Below are 19690 nucleotides of genomic sequence, written 5' to 3'. Positions count from 1 at the left end.
ATTTAGAGGTACTTCTGTTTTCCAAGGTAAAGAGTTGAGAAGGCATATCATTTCATAATGTCAATTTGGCACTCTCTAATATTAAAATAATATATCAATAAATTTACATATGGGAATTCATGGCACAAAACATTTGTCTTTTGCAACATATTTACAAAGGTCTAATATTTTATCTCCAAAAAATTAGTATGAAGGTGCATATGTAACCAATATATCTTAAAAAATAATTGCGTAGATACCATGAAAAAGCATTATACCATATGGGCAATGAAAACATAAATCAATATTAAAATGTAATGGAAATGCTGAAACAGCCCAGAAGTTAAGCATACAAAATTGATCAGATTCCTTTTAATATTTATTTGTTGGCTCTGTTAGTAGAGAAAATACAACTTATAAGATGAAATAAACCATCAGCCTTATTAAAATTTCTATGGCTTAAAAAAATTAAGGAAAAAGACCAAGACTTTTAAACTATAACATTTACTGCTTATATATTTAAACTGTAATATTGTCATAGCAATGAAAAAAAAATATTCAAATAACTGAAAAAGAAATCAAATCTGCAAGTATGTTAATCCAAATTTAATAAAAGAAGCATTTAGGTTGATACAATGTTAAAGAAATTCTCTGAATACAACGTTTTACCATTATTAAGAATATAGATAATTATGATACATTCTAAGCCTCTTCTTGAGGCAGATACATAATCTACAGAATATGAAAGGAAACAGCTGTTATATCAATGCACAAATCTCTAATTAGATTCAGTACTTGAAACCTGAATATGGACAGCAATAATCTCAAAAGAAGTTAATCTTAAAAACAAATAACTTTTCCCTTTTAGACCATTTGAGCAATTTAAAATTCCTAGGCATTTCAGTACTGACATATTTATTCCATACAACCTGGGAAAAAATTTAAAAAAAAAATGCTACATGGGCTTTTACAATCAATCAACAGAGATTGGAACAGGTGAAGAGGACTCAATTCATTGACAAAGCCTGGAATTCTATAATAAGTAAAACTAATGCCCATTATCTTTTTCCAATCTCTTTATAATAATCCAGTGTAGTGTTAAAACCATGAACTTAACAGTCAGACAGGTATATCGGGGTTCAAGTATATTTACTAACAATTTGTGTAAGCTTGGGTAAGTAAACAGCTTTACTGTTTCAGACTCTTCATGAGTAAAAATGAGAAGAGGAAGGCAGTCCAGTCATAAAGATGCTATAAAGATTATGTGAGAGAGCATAGGTAAAACACTTAGCACAGGGCCTGACACATACAGCTCAACAGATGCTATGGAGTGGTTTTAATGGAAGTATTACTACTACGAGCACTCCTAAAGGATTTCAGGTGAGAACACTTTAAAAGAAATTGATGTGATTTAAATTCATATATATATGGATGTCTTTAATGTCAATTTTTAGAAACATATCTGTTACAAGCTGAATTCATTAGGGTATTTTCTTAATAATGATAACATGGAAGCTCTCACTTACCTTGTCATTTACTACACTCTTCCCATCCCAAGCCCATCCTCTTTTGGTGAAGTAATTAACAGTTGCAAATTCAATTAGGGCAGAGAACACAAATGCATAACAAACAGCAATAAACCAGTCCATGGCAGTCGCATAAGCCACTTTGGGGAGAGAATTTCGAGCACTGATGCTTAGAGTTGTCATTGTTAGGACAGTTGTTACTCCTGCAAAAGAAAAGATAGGAACCAAGAACATCAATAGTTACTGGCAGGACAGCATGGGAAGTAGCTTTTCTTTCTGCCCCCATCCTCCAAAGCTTTTGCTACTCTTATCCACTAAAAAATAATAAATAAATGAATAAATGCTAGAATACAGTGTAAAGTTAATTATCTTAAATAGATATGATATTTCTTGATGTAATGACTCTCAAAATATTTTCGGTTTCCATTTTTGTTCTGTATAGAAATCATTTTTCCTCTTTCTAAGTACTATTGAAGTTAAAAAGACTGGGGATACTGAAGTAGCATTACCTACAAGGAAAAGCAGGCACTTTAAATGGGCCCATTGCCAATTAATATATATTTTTTAAATCTTGTAAAACCCTCACATTAATTTGTTCATCATTTATTTGAATCATGTTAAGCAATGGATCAATAACCCACAGAAGTAATCATGAAGGAACCGTGATTTAAATTTAAAAAAAATAAAAAAATAAAAAAATAAAAATACTTCAAGAGGCTCAGCGCAGTGGCTCACGCCTGTAATCCCAGCACTTTGAGAGGCTGAGGAGGGTGGGTCAGAAGGTAAGGAGTTCAAGACCAGCCTGGCCAAGATAGTGAAACCCCATCTCTTTTAAAAATACAAAAATTAGCCGGGCATGGTGGCGGAAGTCTGTAATCCCATCTACTCTGGAGGCTGAGGTAGGGAGTTGCTTAAACCGGCAGAAGTTGCAGTGAGCCAAGATCACACCACTGTACTCCAGCCTGGTCGACAGAGCAAAACTCCGTCTCCAAAAAAAAAAAAAAAAAAAAAAAAGAAGGAGACAGAGAGAGAGAAGAAACAGAAAGAGAAGGAAGGAAGGAAGGAAGGAAGGAAGGAAGGAAGGAAGGAAGGAACAAAGGAAGGAAGGGAAAGAAAGAGAAAGAGAGGAAGGAAGGAAGGAAGGAAGGAAGGGGAAAGAAAGAAACTTCAAGCCTGGCTATTTCAGTATTAAATCAATAATTCTGCATTGCTCAGCATTATGAGGACATAATTTTCTTTTACAACATAACTTAGAATCCATAAAATATGAACCAAACCACTAAAAGCAAAAACTCATAAAATATAATTAATTATTTTGTAACTTTCTTGGTTTTAAAATAATATATTTCCTTTCCTTTTAACATATAGCTTTTCTGACAGTGGTAAGGAAGTCACAATTGATAAGAGAAAATAAGGCAATAATTCAGGAGGTAAATTGCATTATAAGTCCTCAAAATGACCATTACAATAACCTGTTTCGTCAGGGATCCAATATAAGTTTAATTATGTGCACTGGAGGTACATTAAATTAAAAGAAAATATGAAAATGTTAAAGAAATGTTCATTCATATTTGAAGGTTCTTTGTATTTTATTTTCCTTTAGGATAAAACAGTATTTTCATTCATTTACAATACAGTTAGCAATTCAAAATAGCAATAATTCCAGTAAAGCATGAGTAAATGCATCTAGAAATACCCTATGATTGTAATAGTAAGAATGAAAGAAAAAAGGAACTTTATTTCACCGGCTGCTGAGTTATTAAAAACCACATTTACAGAAACATATTATGTTTGCACATGCTAAATTGTGAAAGGTTTTGATGAATACGTTGCTTTCCTTTGAGACTTTCATACAAAAGAATAGAATATAAGACAGATACACATGTACATACATACATATACATATACATGTACATATGTATGTATATACACTCAATATAGGAAATGAAAATAAATCAGCAGCAACAGTAAAGGTAATCCAAAAATAGTTGCTCTTTAAAAGCAATATTATCATCAAAATGTTAGTAAAATTTTAAAAAATTGATACTCTCCTGATAGTGTGGAAGACATAGGGCATTACAAATTTGTGTCATACCTAAGAAACTGTCGTCTAATCCAAGGTCATGAAGAATTAGCCCTATATTTCCTATCAATTTTAGAGTTTTAGGTCTTACCAGTGAGTCTTTGCTACATTTTGAGTTCATTTTTGTGTGTGGTGTAAGGTAGATGTCCAAATTCATTCTTTTGCACATAGATAGCCCGTTGTCTCAGCACCATGTGTGAAAAAAGACTTTTGTTTCCCCATTAAATTATCTTGGACACTTTGTTAAGAATCAATTGACCATAGATATGTGGGATATCTCTGTACTGCAAATGTTATATCATTGATCTACATATCTATCCTTAGTCAAGTTTTACACTGTTTTGATGACTCTAGCTTTAGAGTAACTTTTGAAATCGAGAAGCTTGAGTCCCTTCTTATTCCTATTCATCGGTCTTAGTTTTCTTCAAGATTGTTTTGGCTATTCAGCATCCCTTACATTTCTGTATGTTGTTACAGTCATTTTGTTCAGTTTTGTAAAAAGGTCATTGGAATTTTAATAGATATTTAATTGAATCTGCACATGATATTTTGGTAGTAATGTCATTTTAATGATATTTAGTCTTTCAGTCTTTGAACACAGGATATATTTCCACTAGATCATTCTTTCTCTCATTCTCTCCTGTCTCTCTCTATTTCTCTATAATAAACATTTCCATTTATTTAGGGCTTCTTTAATTTCATACAGCAACATTCTATAGTTTTCGATATATAAGTCTTTCATCTTCTTGGTTAAATTTATTTATAGATATTGTATTTGTTTAGATGCTAATGTAAATGGAATGGCTTTCTTAACTTTCTGTTCAGATTGTTCATTGCTTATGTACAAAAACACAACTGACTTTTTGTACGTTGATTTTGTACCCTGCACCTTTGCTGAATTTAATAGCTGTGACAATTTTGACGTGGTTTGTTAAGGGTCTTCTATGAATAAGATCATGCAAATAGAGAGAGTTTTACTTCTTCTTTTCCAATCTGCATATTTTATTTGTTTTTCTTGCCTAATTGCCCTAGCTAGAACGTGTAGTATAATGTTGAATAGAATTGGTGAAAGCAGACATCTGTGTCTTATTTCTGATGTTAGGGAGAAACTTTAATCCTTCACCTACAGGTATGATTGTTTTCATTTTTATTTTTTTATTTTCCATAAATATGCTATATTATATTGATTTGATTTTTGTATGCTGATCTAACCTTGCATTTCTGGGATAAATCCCACTTTGTCATGCTATGTAATCCTTTTAAAATATGGCTGATTTTAGTTTGCTAGTATTTTATTGAGGGCATCTGCATCTATATTTAAAAGGAATATGGATCTGTAGGTTTTTAATTGTGATTTATTTCTCTAGTTTGGTGTCTTGGTAATACAGCCTTATAAAATGAGTCAGGAAATGTTTCCTTCTCATGTATTTTCTGGAATATTTTGAGAAAGTTTGTTGTTAATTCTTTATATGTTTGGGAGAATTCACCAGTGAAGCCATTTGACCTTGAGGTTTTCTTAATTGGAATATTTAGTTTACTAAATTCATAGTTTTATTTGTCATAGGTTTATTCAGAATCTTGAGTTAATTTTAGTCATGTGTCATTGCTAGGAATTGTTATAGTTAATATAGATTGTCTAAATTTTCGGCATACAATCGTTACCAGAATTTATATATATAGATATAGATATAGATATAGATATAGATATAGAGATAGAGAGAGAGATTGAGTCAGTCTTGCTTGACATTTCACCCAGGCTGAAATGCAGTAATGTGATCTTAGCTCACTGCAACCTACACCTCCTGGGTTCAAACAATTCTTGTGCCTCAGCATCCTGAATAGCTGGGATTACAGGAGCATGTCACCATGCCCAATTAATTTTCATATTTTTAGTAGAGACGGATTTTGTCATGTTGGCCTGGCTGGTCTCAAACTCCTGGCCTCAAGTGAGTGATCCACCCGCCTCGGCCTCCCAAAGTGCTGTGATTACAGGCATGAGCCACTGTGCCTTGCCACATATATATATATTATATAAATTTCTTTTGCTCTATGGTCAGAAGTGATGTCCTCTCTTCTTGCTTAATTTTAGTAATTTGATTTTTGTCTCTTTTTTTCTTGGTCATTGTAGCTAAAAGTAACTCAATGCTATTGATCTGCTCAAAAACCAACTTATGGTTGTGTGGTAATTTTTTCTATTTGTTATTTCTGTTCTTTCTACAATTTATCTCTACTCTAAAACTTCTTATTTTTCTTCCCCTTGCTTTGGGTTTAGCTTTTCTACCATTCAAGGAAGATGGTTAAGTTATTGATTTGAGAATTTTTTTTCTCTTCGTAACATAAGTGGTTAGAGATACAAATTTCTCTTTAAGAACAAGCTTTTGTCATTTTCCATAACATACGTTATTTTTTGTTTCCATTCAATCTTAAAGTATTTTCTAAAACCTCTTGTGATTTCTTCTTTGATTTCATGGTTATTTAGAAATGTCTTCTTTAATGTTTACATACTATAAATTTCCCAAATTTACTTTTTTATTGATTTCTAATTCTATTCTATTGTACTGTCAGAACATACTTTGTAATAATTCAATCTTTGAATTTCTTGAGGCTTGTTTAATGGTCTAATGCATTATCTTCCTAGAGAATGCTTCATGCCCACTTGAGAAATATGTGCATTCCGCTTTTTATGACCAGAGTACGTTAGGTGTAGTTGGTGTATTCCCTATTCAAGTCTTCTACATTTTGCTGATCTTCTGTCTAGTTATATTCATTTTAATATTTTTAATATTTTATTTTAATATTAAAATTTTAATATTTTAATATTTTATTTTAATAAAATATTAAATTTTGTATTTAATTTTTAATATTTAAAATAAATATAAAATAAATTTATAAATTTAAATATAAATAAATATAAAACAAAGTTTTTAGTTAATGTTTAATATTTTATTTTAGTTTTGATGAATAATTCTAGGTTGAATATTTTTATTTTCAAATATCTTCCCATGGCCTCTGGTCTCCATGGTTTTTGATTATTTGTTAGGTGTTAATCATATTGAGAATCCCTTTTATATGAGATGTTACTTTGCTTGTAACATTTGCTTGTTTCAAGATTCTCTATTGGCCTTTGGCATTCCAAAGTTTTATTATGATATATCCAGTTGTGATGTCTTAGAGTTTCCTTTATTTCTAGTTCATTGAGCTTCTTGGATGTGCTGATAGAAGATTTTCATCAAGTTTGAAAGGTTGTAGCCATCACGTCTTCAATTTTTTTTTTTTTTTTTTTTTTTTTTTTTGAGGTGGAGTCTCAGTCTGTCACCCAGGCTAGAGGTCACTGACACGGTCTCGTCTCACTGCAACCTTTGCCTCCCAGGTTCAAGCAATTCTCCTGCCTCAGCCTGCTGAATAGTTGGGATTACAGGCATGCACCACCACATACACCTAATTTATTTTTATTTTTCGTAGAGACAGTGCTCCACCATGTTGTTCAGGCTGGTCTTGAACTCCTGACCTCGATGATCCACCTGCCTTGGCCTTCCAAAGTGCTGGAATTACAGGTTTGAGCCACCGTGCATGGCCCAAATATTCTCTTTTTACCTTTCTCTCTCTACTCTTGTTCTGTGACTACAAAAGATTCATCTGTTGATATGCTTGATGATGTACAACAAGTCTTACAGACTTTAATTAATTTTCCTCATTCTTTTCTCTTTCTGTTCCTCGTATTCAACAATCTTAATTGGCTTATCATTGAGGTAACTGATTTTTCTTTTTGGACTGTTTGAATCTGCTGGTAAGCCTCTCTAGTGAATTTTTTATTTCAGTTATGATAATTTGAACTACAGAATTTCTAATTGTTTCAATTTTAAATAATTTATATTATTTTATTGATGAAGTGTTTGAAATATCATTATTATACTTTCCTTTAGTTCTTTGGACATGGTCTCCTTTAGCTCTTTTATCATAGTTAGCATAGTTAAAGACTTTGTGTGGTTAGTACAATGTCTGGGCTTCCTCAGGTAGAATTTCTAACGAATTTTTTTTTTCCTGAAAATGGGTTATAGTTTCTCTTTACTTTGTATGTCTCATATTCTTTTTTGAAAATTGGACATTAGGAATATTGTAATGTAATGTGGCAAATCTGGAAATCAGACTCTGACCCTTCTCTGCGGTTTGTTGTTATTGTTGACAAACTTATTGTTTGTTTAGTAGCTTTTCTTAACTAATTCTGTGAAGTCTGTGTTCTTTTTAGTTAGGGACTACCGAAGACTCTGTTTTAATAGCTTAGTGGGTCATCTAATGGGTAGACAGAATATGTAATTGTTAGCTATTTTTATTCTTCCTACTTTTGTTATAACAGATTGACGATCCCTCAGCCAAAAATCTCAGATTTAATATTCTCCAAAATCTGAAATGTTTCAAGTGCCAAGATGACATTGTAGATTTCAGATTTTTCAGATTATGGATGCTGAACCAGTGTGTATTCTACAAATGTTCCAAAATCCAAGAATATCCAAAAGACTTCTGGTCCCAAGCATTTTGGATAAGGGATAGTCAACCTGTACTGCCATTCTAAAAAAATGTATCTTGCTGATTTGACAGAAAACAACAACAACAACAATAACAAAACTCTAGAGCTACATCAAACTCTAAAACTACTAGAATAAAAGATAGAGTAAAAGGTATATGACATTAGTTTGGGTAACGATTTTTTAGGTTTGACCGTGAAAACATAGGCAACAAAAACAAAGATAAACGAGTAAGATTACATCAAGATTAAGAGTTTCCATATATTAAACAAAATTAACAGAATGATAAAAATCTGGGATCGGTAGAAAACATTTGCAAGCCACACATCTGAAAAGTGCTTGATTTACAGGGTATATAAAAAACTCAAACACCTCTACAGCAATAAAATAAGTAATCGAATTGAGAAACAGGCAAGGGACTTGAAAAGATATTCCTCAAGGGAAGACATAAATAGTTGACAGATACGTGAAACAAATGGCCAACATCACTAAACATTAGAGGATATCAATTAAAGCCATAATGAATATCGCTTCACATATTTTAGAATGACTATTATCAAAGGGACAAAAGAGAACACATGTTGGCAAGGATGTATATTGCACACTCTTGGTTGGAATGTGAACTATGCGAATTAGTATAACTATTACAGAAAACAGTATGGGAGTTTTCCAAAAAACAGAAAATGAAATTACTGTATGATCCAGTAATCCTACTTCTGCGAATTTACCCCAAAGACTTGAGATCAGTATATTGAAATGATGTCTGCACTTTCATGTTCATTACAACACTACTTACAATAGCCAACTTACGGGATCAGTCTAAGTGTCTTCCAAAGGATGAATTAAGAAAGAAAATGTGGTATATATGTACAATGGAAGAGTATTAGGCCTCAGAAAAAGAAGAAATTCTGTCATTTGAGGCAACATGAATAGAATTGGAGAATAATATGCTAGGTTAAATAAGTCAAACACAGAAAGACAAAAGCAGCATGTTCTCACTTATAGGTAAAGTCTAAAACAATCGAACTCACAGAAGCAGTGAGAAGAATGGTAGTTACTAGAGGCTGTGAGGTCAGGGAAATGGAATGGGGAGATGATAGCCAAAGGGTACAAAGCCTCAGATGGGAAGAATAATTTTCATGTTTGTTTTGAGAACAGTTGCAGAGTATGGTAAATATAGCTGCTAATTAAGTTCGGTAACTTCTATTTCACTAAAAGAATATTTCTAATATTCTCATTACAAAATGTTAAATGTTAGAGGTGACAGATATATTAATTAGCTGAGTTTAATCTTTCCACATTGTATTAAAAAATCATAACATCATTTTGTAATCCATATTTACATGTACAATTATAATGTGTCAATAGATAGCAAAAAAGAAAGTATAGAGATAAATGTTATACAAGACTCTTCTATGAACACTACTTATAAAAGCCAGAGTCGCAAATTGGTCTATTAACTGATACAGAAATAGTCTGAAAAATTGTTGAATACCTACATTATAAATACCATGACAATACCACAAAGAATAAAGTAGTGCTATATATTGACTACAAATATTCTGCATTAAAAGTTTCATAATTCCATTTGAATGAAAATATACACAGCTAGATTTATATATCAATATACATGTAACTGTATAAATGTAGTAAAAAAAAGTCAGAAAAGAAACACCTACAGTTACCATTTTGGGGAAGAATGTGGTATTTAGATTGAATAAAGAAAATTAAAATGGACTTGTGGCTGACTTTTTTTGTTTTACATTTTTTGCTATTTTAAAATGAAATACCAGGAATAAAATTAAAACATAAAATCTCTAATGATACAATTTAAGATGGTAATATTAGTTATTTGTGAAAATTAATAGTGAGATTATATTATTTTCTTTTTCTGCAGTGAAACTGCTTTTCATTTGTGATAAAAATAATACAACAATTTTAATTTAAAGCAGGGATAGTTGATGGCATCTATCAATTCTAATTCAAATGTGAATTTTTGGAATATCTGATGGATGCACTAATACTGATTAACTTTTTTAAAAAACAGAAAACATTTACAATAAAATGCAAGTCCAAATGATGGCAAACCATAAGTTGAATTTTGTTTCTAAGTCTACACTAACAGTTTAAAATTAGATTTTGGTCTATTCATTCTAGGCAATAAAACATTACAGCAATTTTAATACAAATCTACCGTGAGGCAATCTTCCCTATATCTAAATTATATTTTCTTTCATCTGATTTTGGAAATTTGGCAATAATGTTACTAACTTTGTCTCTAGATGCCCTCCTCCTTCCTTCCTTTCTTCCCTTTCTTTTTGCCTTTTTACTGGAAAAATATGATTCTCAAATGCCACCTTTTCTGTTTACTGCTTTATCGTAGCCTGGTCTCATGACACTATAAACAAAGAGTACTGGACATTAAATAAAGAGACAGTGCACTTACCTGGAAAGCTCACAAACCTTCCCTGTACCTGTCTACCAACAATGTGCATTTTTCTGCACCTAGTTGGGCACTCTCTAAATGTTTCCTCAGCATTTCTTTAACAGACTGTTTCTTTTTTTTATCACCTCTGGTGAGATCTCTACAATTCACTTATCTGGGAGGCTTTTTTTGTCAGTTAAGAATAAAAAAGGTAAGTGCCTTAAAGTGTTTTTAGCACTAAAATTCTCTATAATATGTGAAATATATGTGAGGATTCCCCATGCATAGACAATACCTAACTTATAGCACTTTTACACTTTATTTTATATAATATTTTTATATCAAGGTATAGGCCAAAAATGTCAGATAATTGATGTTTTAACTCATACTAGGTGAGCAAATGATGTCTAAGCAAAGGGTTTTGGGTGAAAATACACGCTGAGAAGAAAGTCAAACCAAGGTAGGTAGTTTAGCACAGAGACTGACACTGCTGCAGCAGCCTCCCCATTTCTAACATAAGGATCACCAATAGAGCTTTCTAATAGTGTTGTTACTAAGACCAAATGAGTTTCTTCACGTAAAACTGTGCCCCTACTATAAAAAAATAAATAAATACTTCAATGCATATATGCAAAAAATATCACTCTGAAAGCAAAGGTAGATTTAAACCAGAAAGACAAAATAAAATAAAATCCTCCTGTGTATTTGTGGTTGGGGTGTGGGGTGGAAGTAAAGAAGGAAAAGTCTCAGAAACTAAACAGGCACGAAAGACTGCACTAGAACACATGTAAAATTGTTTGATACCACCTGCTGGTTACTGCTAGGAATGGCAGAAACAAAAGATACTCTGATAACATGTGTTGGGTTTCCCCTGCTTCAGGCCAATGGATAAAAATTGAAAGTACAGAATATAACAAACGTATGCACAAGACCAGGTCGTATGTGCCTCTAGAAGGAAGTTCTACAGACTGCAAAACCTGAGCTATGCATACTGCAGCATTAGTAGAATGTGCACTCTCAGGTGCAAGAAGCTTTGACATTTTGTTAAATATCCTATTCCCCAAATAAAATAAAATAAACATTTACAAATGCAATTTAAGTGTACTATAAAAGGCTATAATTTTTAACTCAGAACCGTACTGCATCTGAATGATAAAATCATTGGAATTTCTATGTGCTAGAGAGAGAAATTAGAATTTGGATGACATATTTTGTCAAAAAGCTTAACTCAAACTCACATCTTTAATATTGGTGAGAATAAAGAAAAAATTATGATCTAGAAGAAAATGTTTCAAAGGCTATAATAATAATGTGGACAACACTGTTGAAGGAATTGAAATTGTTCTATTTACCTAAATATATCACGGATTTAATTCATCCAAAACTCGTATTCCCCTCCTCACTTTTCTTCCTGAAGTCCTTCTCTCAGTGAAAGACTTCACAATCTAAATGATGCCATTTTCATATTGGCACCAACATGAAGCTGCAGAGATATAAAAATGTTGTCAGTCTAGGGAATTATACATGCTGTTTACTCTACCTGGAGTCTTTCCACTGCCACTTGTTTACCTCTTTTGTATTTAGCTACCTTTTATTTCTTTACCTGATAAATTATTATTAAGTGCCTACTAAACATCAGGTACTCTTGTAAAAACTGAGAATACACCAATTAACAAAATTGCAAAGGTTGCTGCACCCTAGAGTGCCCATTCTGCTAATGCTGCAGTATATATAGCTCAGGTTTTGCAATCTGTAGAAGCTCTTTCCTAAAGGAACACACAACCAGGTCTGAAGCATATCTTTGTTTTATTGTCCTTTTCAAAATTTTGTTAGTTGGCACAACTGTATACCCCAATAAATTATATGGATTAGAGCCTGTGTGTCTTCTCCCCAAAATGTAAAAGAGTGCTTAGTTGAGGGTAGTGTTTCATTTTTTAAATAAATCAATAAATATTTATTGAAACCACTACACCAGTAATCCATAATCAATAAATATTTATTTTTTAGGACAATTGCAAGAAACCTATACTTTCTTTTATGAAGCAAGCATAAACTTAGTCCCCACTTTGTGCTGAGCACTGTGGAGCTGTGACTGGAATGTTAGCAAAGCCAGATGAGCCCTCTAAGAGATATTAAAAAATAAAAGTACAAAAGAACCCAGCATCACAACTGGACAAGGTTTAAGATGACCTATAATAGAGCAGCCCACCTTGAAACGGAGGTTGGGTAGGACTTCCCTTAAGAAATAGGGACAAAGTTAACAGGGTACCCAGGAAAGGAAAAATAATCCTAAACTAGAAAAGAGCGTGCACAGAAAATCCCAGGAACATGGCGAAGCCCAAGGCATTTAGGAGGAATAGAGAGAAAGCTACAAGGCAGGAAGGCAAGAAATAAGGGTTTCAGGAAAGAAGAGGAGGCCAGAAGAGGAAGCAGGAGTCAGACTATTCAAAGCCTTTTTGACTATGCTAAGGTAATATAACTTACTTTCAAGAGCAATGGGAAACTATTTTTTTAAATTATGATTTAAGTTCTGGGATACATGTGTAGAACGTGCAGGTTTGTTACACAGGTATACACAGGCCATGGTGGTTTGCTGCACCCATCAACCCATCATCTACATTAGGTATTTCTCCTAATGCTATTCCTCCCTTAGCCCCCCACCCCCTGACAGAAATTTAAACAGTGTAGTGGCATGATCAGTATTTCTTATTTAAAATATTACTTTGGCTATTATTTATTTTTAGTTAAGGTAGTATTGTTTTTCCTTCCCTAGTTGTTTTAAAGATTTTCTCTGTCTTTGGTTTACAGCAGTATGAATGTGATAAGTCTAGGCGTGATTCTTGTTGTTGTATTTCATTTTTCAAATTTATCCTTCTTAGTGTTCTCTGAGCTTTCTGGATCTGTGGTTTTATTTGGAAAGTTCTTGGCCATTATTACCTCAAATATTTCTTCTTTATTCTCACTTTCTACTCTCTCTCTCTCTGTTTTTCTCTCTCTCTCTCTAGGTGTGTGTGTGTTTGTGTATACACACCGTTCACTCCAGATATATTTAGACAGTCTCTCTATATATAGACCATTCACTCGGCGCGCGCGCGCGCGCGCGTGTGTGTGTGTGTGTGTGTGTGTATGTATGTATGAGAGAGAGATAAGTTTTGGAAAATAGATTAAGTTTTAGGAACATATTAAGCTAAGCACCAACTAAACACCATTCTCTGGAGTGAGAACATAAGAAAACAAACAAGATAAGATGGAAATAAATTTTCTCCTCCTCTATCTGTCATTTAACAATTGTGGCACAAGACATCCAAGCATAGAATAGTCTTAGTATCAAAGACCTAGGCTTTTCATTTCTTATACCTCTGCCATATTTAAGGTGTTGGCCATGTTCTTGAGGTTCAGGAAGGCTTGCCAACACTAGACTGCCTTCCAGCACACAGAAAGTGGAAGAGGGAAGGAGAAGCATATCTATTCATTTTAAGGGGAGGTTCCTGAGATTAAGGGCATCTCCCTAAGATTTAGTCACAAACTGAAAATTATACAACTAATATTTATTCATATTTCTTTGAGAACTTTACTCATATCCCTTAGCTCCTATAGCTATAAGCTATAAGGAACAGAAAAATGTAGTCTTGATTTGACACACACAGCTGAAATCTGGAATTATATTTTTCTGTAAGTTATTGGGAGACAGAAATCATCTCTGACAGAAGGAATGTTGTTGATCTAGGCACTGACTGCATCAATTAGCTCAAATTTGAGAGAGGAAGAAAGAAATGTTTTATAATCACCCTCTAAAATTTCAAACTACCTAACAAACAAAACTCAACACACATATATTGTCCTCCTTCAATCTGTTACAATACGCTTGCTATGCAAGTGCAGCTTCAAGATAATTCCAAATCTCCACTTCCAAATAGTTTGCTCTCATCAAAATAGAAATTCTAAAGCCACTACTATTCCATACACACTTTATCTTTTGAGCATTTCTTTTTTATTCCCTTTAACATTAGTCATTTAGTTGTTGGTAATCCACAAGGTTCAGTACTGTCCCTCTACTCTTCTTCCTTTACTGCTCTCCCGTGGCAATTTAATTTATTCTCATTTTCCAACCTGCTCCCAGATGATTAAGACGTTCAAGCATGTATCTCATGACTTCCAGAGCCAAGTAACTCACTTCCTCTGAATATGTCCACATGGATTCAATCAACATTTGTTAAACCTTCCACATGACATCATTTATTAATTAAAAATGTATCCAGCCTACTATGTGTCAGTCACTTTGTTAGACATGAGTATATGAAAAACATAAATTTTATGCTCACGGAAAATATAACCTACAGGAAGATGGAGATGATGGACAGGCATGTTACACGGTAAATATAAAAAGTGATTAAAGCATGAGGTGCTCTAAGACTACTTAAGAGGTAGTGAAGACTCTGGAATCAGACAAGGCTTTCTGGAGGAATTGATGTATAAAAGGAGACTTGAAAAAGTCTGAGGAATATGTTCAAGGCAAAACAACACAAAATAAAACATATCCCTAGGTTAAATATAGGTTAACATAGCAAAATGAGTAATTATAACAGATTAAGCTGGGGAGGCCTCATGAAGGTCTTGTAATCCATGGTAAGGGTTTTAATCAATAGACACAATAGAGTCACTGAAAGTTTTCATGCAGGAGAGGGTTACATAACTAGGTTTGAGTTTTCAGGAAATTACTCTTGTCACAATGTGTAGAATAGTCTAAATAAGGAATGTTAGACTAGAGACGGAAAACCAGAGAAAATTTTACACTATACCAAGAGAAATGGGTCTCATAGAAGTCTTAAAATGTAAACATTAACAAGTGAATCTATAGTCTAACTGAAAACCTATTGCATCTTTCATAACTCTCTAATGTATGAAAAATCACTGGATTTTAGCTAGCAACTCAACTAGAAATCAAGGAGTATAGTCATTCCTCAGTAGCTATGGGGGATTGGTTCCAGGACCCCCTGTGGATACCAAAATCCACAGATGCTACAGTCCCCATAGAAAATTGCATGTCTGCATATAACCTATGTACATACTTCCTTGTACTTTAAATCATCTGTAGATTACTTATAATATCTAAAACAATGTAAATTCTAAGCAAATAGTTGTTACACGGTATTGTTTAGAGAATAATGACAAGAAAGATGGCTGTATTTGTCTATTAACGGCACAACTATGCATTTTTCCCTAATATTTCAATCCATGGTTAGTTAAATCCATGGATGTGGAGCCCATGAACACAGAGGGCTGCATGTTTTCTACAAAGCCCACATCTACATTTCTCTCTCCTTCAGATTCTCAATGTCCTACATATCCTACCTCCCTACTGTCTCCAATATCTATAACTCCCTCTCCCTGAACATGCATGATCCTATTTTAGACCTTCAATATTTCTCACCTGAAAGATATCAATTAGCTCTTACTAGTCGTCTTGTATCCACTTTCACCCCATTGCAATCTATTTTATACAATACTTCCCACAGCAGTCTTCCTCAAACTCAAATGTACCCATTTTACTCTCTGGCTAAAATACCCTTGAAGTAGTTTCCATGGCCTTAGAATGAGATAAAAGGCTGCACATGAACTGGAGTCTATCTAACCATGCTGATAAACAATTGAACCCCAGGCCAGAGATACATCAGTCCACAATTTGTTGTTCTCCATATGCTCCATGTTGCTCTTGGTAACTGTATACCTTCTGCTTAGAATATGGCCTTTCCTTTAGGCTAATTTGCAAAGCTTGACTTGATTCTTCTTCCCAGTGAGCTTCTCCGACTCCTCTGATATCAGTGTTTCCTTTCTTTTTACTCTTAGCTTATTTTGGACTATTTCTTTCCTAGCACTTATGATATTTCACTTCAAATATTTGTTTACATCCCTGCTTATCCCTCCACATTCTGAGCTGATTGTGTGCATGTGCTTTTTAAAAAACAAACAAACAAAAAAATATGCCACTTAACACAGATTCAGACAAAGGTAAATACTCACTATCACCGGGTTCATTAAATGAAAGAATTGATTTAAAAAATTGTGAATAGTAACAGAAGTGGACCACACTTACAGATTGTATAAGGAGGAATACACAGATTAAGAATATAGTAAATTTTGAATGAAACAGAAGTTTAATCACAATATTGTAATATAAACATAACTTTGAATTATATAAATTGATGCCTTTTGCACATAAATCTCATATTACACTATTCTGGACTGCATATATAATCATCACTTAGAAGCACTTACTATTGGACAGATCTTATTCTAAGAACATTTCTATATGTTAATTTATGTAGCTCACATAACAACCATGTAAGTAACCATGTAATTATTATTCTCATTTACAGATGAGGAAATTGAGTTTACATGAGGTATAGCACTTTACTGAAGATCATACTGTTAGCAAGTAGTAGAGATGAGATACAAACCCAGGCAACCTAACTCAGAAGTCCACACTCTTTACTATTAAATTATATTGCTGAATCTCTAAATGAGATTTTTTTCAAAGACACTTATGTCTAAATTGTGTATTTTTCAATAAAATTAATCTAACCCTTGCATTTTACTGGTGAAGTCCCTAAGATCTTTATGAATTTTAAAGCTACATCATACATTAAAGTGTTTAAATTGCTTAAGAAGTGGCTATACATAGAGAAAAATGGTCCCTGAAAGCAGGCAAGAGTTTGAATTCTGCTTCTGCCACAGCAGCTATGTGACTTTGCTAAACTGCAGATCTTCCTCCATCTGCAAAACGAAAATGATATTTTGGGAGTTGCTGGAAAGAAAACCTATGAGCATACATGTCTTAAATACAGACTTGCCCACAAATGTTAAATTCTCCCCTCTCTACTTTCTTTCTGAGCCTCAGTGACTTTATCTCTAAAATGGGAATTAGAATATGCGTCTTATGTACTTCCAAAGATTAAATGATGTATGCAGAGGCCCCACATAGAACCTGTCAAGCAGAGAATCCTATAGCTACCCTGTTATTTCTGAGTTAATTATACCCCCAAATTGTAGACAAAGATGCTAAGAAACCAAAACCAAGGATGCAAGAGTCCCATCTAGTGGTGGTTTAAGAAAAATCAAAAGACACTTGGAAATTGCACTGCTTAAATGGATGCCTAGGAAGCATTGGGCAGTTTTATTTTAGTTAATTCATTTCCCACCTTGGTAAAGAATGTAATGAGGCTCTCGTGGAAAAAGAAAGGAAAACCTTGAACTGGATTCCCCTTCATTCTTCCATTGTTCCAATGAAGCACAAAATCTCTTCTGAGTGGATTCACCTATTTCTGATCTCATTAAACCCATCATCTTAATGACCAAACTACTCTGTTCCTAGATTTTTAAAAGGATATGATTCAGCTCCTTAATTAGGTGTAATTTGATAGTGATGTTATAAAACGGATTTAGCAGACTTTTTTTTAACGTTTTATGACTTAATCTTAACCAATCTCTTGCAAGAATAACCCATCAAATCATAAATCTATTGTGGTTCACATCAAATGAAACCAGTTATGACCTAGAGATTCTGCATTAAGGTAAGGGTGGATCTAAATATGGACAAAGATGGCAGACCAGGGGTATCACTCTGGGATCCCTGTACCTGTGCCCTTCTATAGAAGAGGTTCGACCTGATGTGACCATAAGAACCACTATTATATTCCAATTTCATGAGTTTAAAATAACATATTCATAATAATGAAAAGCAGACAATAAAATAACAGAAGACCATCAAAAACTCTATCCTATATAAACCCCCCATTGTTATCAAATTATTTTTCTATTTCACTCTTGTAAGTTTCATTGCCATAAAATGCAGGGTGACTGGTCCTATGTTAATAGTTTTAATGATTTATTATAACTCCTTGGGGTGATTTAACTGAGGAGATATGTTATTTTTGATAAATAATACATCATTAGAGAATTTTTATTACAAAAATTCACCCAACTGGAAATTATTCTTTTGAAATACAAAACCCTATTTGAAAACAAAGGATAGCTTTTATTATTTATTTGGGAGTTATGAAACAAGCAATAAAAATGCACTCAAAATTTTGCTATAGTGGAAGTAAATATTTTACTATCTAGTGATAACCTAAGCCTTACAAAAAGTGGAATAATCAGAGTAGAATAGTTTATATTTTCCACATTTCTTAAAACTTAAATGAAGAAAATAAACATTACGTTTACTAAAAATAATCAAATCCAAAGAAAACAAGAACAAAAAAAAAACTATTCTCTTGAAACCCTTGCAACCTGCTTCATATATTAAATGAAGTTATAAAGCTATCACAGATGAGTTCCAAGAAAGAGTACAATATGGAGAAATGGGTTTACTTAATGCAATCAAAAGCAGTAAATTCTTCACCTCAGATTACAGGGACATGGGCATTTTGAGCAAAATTAACCTAGACATGAGTTAACTAGGTTAATTTCCCTTAAAATTGTAGAATATGACACCTGGGCAAGACTGAACTTGGAAAGGCCACTTTATAGGATTAGTTGCTGTAGTATCATCTGATAGTAACAATTTCTACTGCAGGGAAAAGAATCCGAAATCCTTAAATAAGCGGCTGCTGACAGATAACAATTAATTAGGAGAATTCAAATCTGAAAGTTCACCTCATGTTCTGATGGAGATTTAGTAATCCTGATTCTCAAACAGAAATATAAAGAAGTCACCAAGCGTATTACTGACTTAGTGACTTCAGGCCCCCTCGCCCTCCCCCAGAAAAAGACAAAGTAGTTTGATGTCATAATTATGTAATAGAAAAAGTGAAAGCATTAGAGTCAGGGAGACCTAAGGTCAAATTTTCTCTTTGATACTGACCTGCTCTTTGATAACAGAGTAGGATTTTAACACCTGTGGGTCTCAATGTTTTTGTCTGAAAAATGGAGATAATGTCACTTTCCTAACTGGGGATTTTTTTATCAGAACTAAATAATGAGTTAATCTGAAATGTCTAACAGAGTATATGGTATATACAGGGTATTCAATAAATGCTACTTTTATTTTTTTCATCATTATTACTATATAAATTTTGGTGTAGGAAGTAGGAGTGGGTTTCCTGCTGTCATGACTTAAATGGTCATATCTGCATTAAAGTGGTATCTGCATGTC

At 33.3% G+C, this 19690-nt stretch overlaps 1 protein-coding gene across 5 annotated transcripts in view; it reads right to left on the bottom strand.

The window, feature by feature from the left end:
- Positions 1-19690, bottom strand: part of GABRA2 (gamma-aminobutyric acid type A receptor alpha2 subunit) — a 147702-nt gene that overhangs the window by 11078 nt on the left and 116934 nt on the right. For 4 of the 5 annotated variants that reach the window (XM_025385509.1, XM_025385511.1, XM_025385510.1 and 1 more), the window contains one exon: positions 1506-1708. In XM_025385509.1, coding sequence (XP_025241294.1) covers positions 1506-1708 — 203 coding nt within the window. Of the gene's footprint in view, positions 1-345; positions 1709-19690 lie in introns of those variants that run through there. The other variant, XM_025385513.1, reaches the window with a different exon arrangement.

This window comes from Theropithecus gelada, chromosome 5 (genome assembly GCF_003255815.1).
Source record: "Theropithecus gelada isolate Dixy chromosome 5, Tgel_1.0, whole genome shotgun sequence".
Lineage (NCBI taxonomy): Eukaryota > Metazoa > Chordata > Mammalia > Primates > Cercopithecidae > Theropithecus > Theropithecus gelada.
This window is presented reverse-complemented; position numbering and strand designations above follow the sequence as displayed.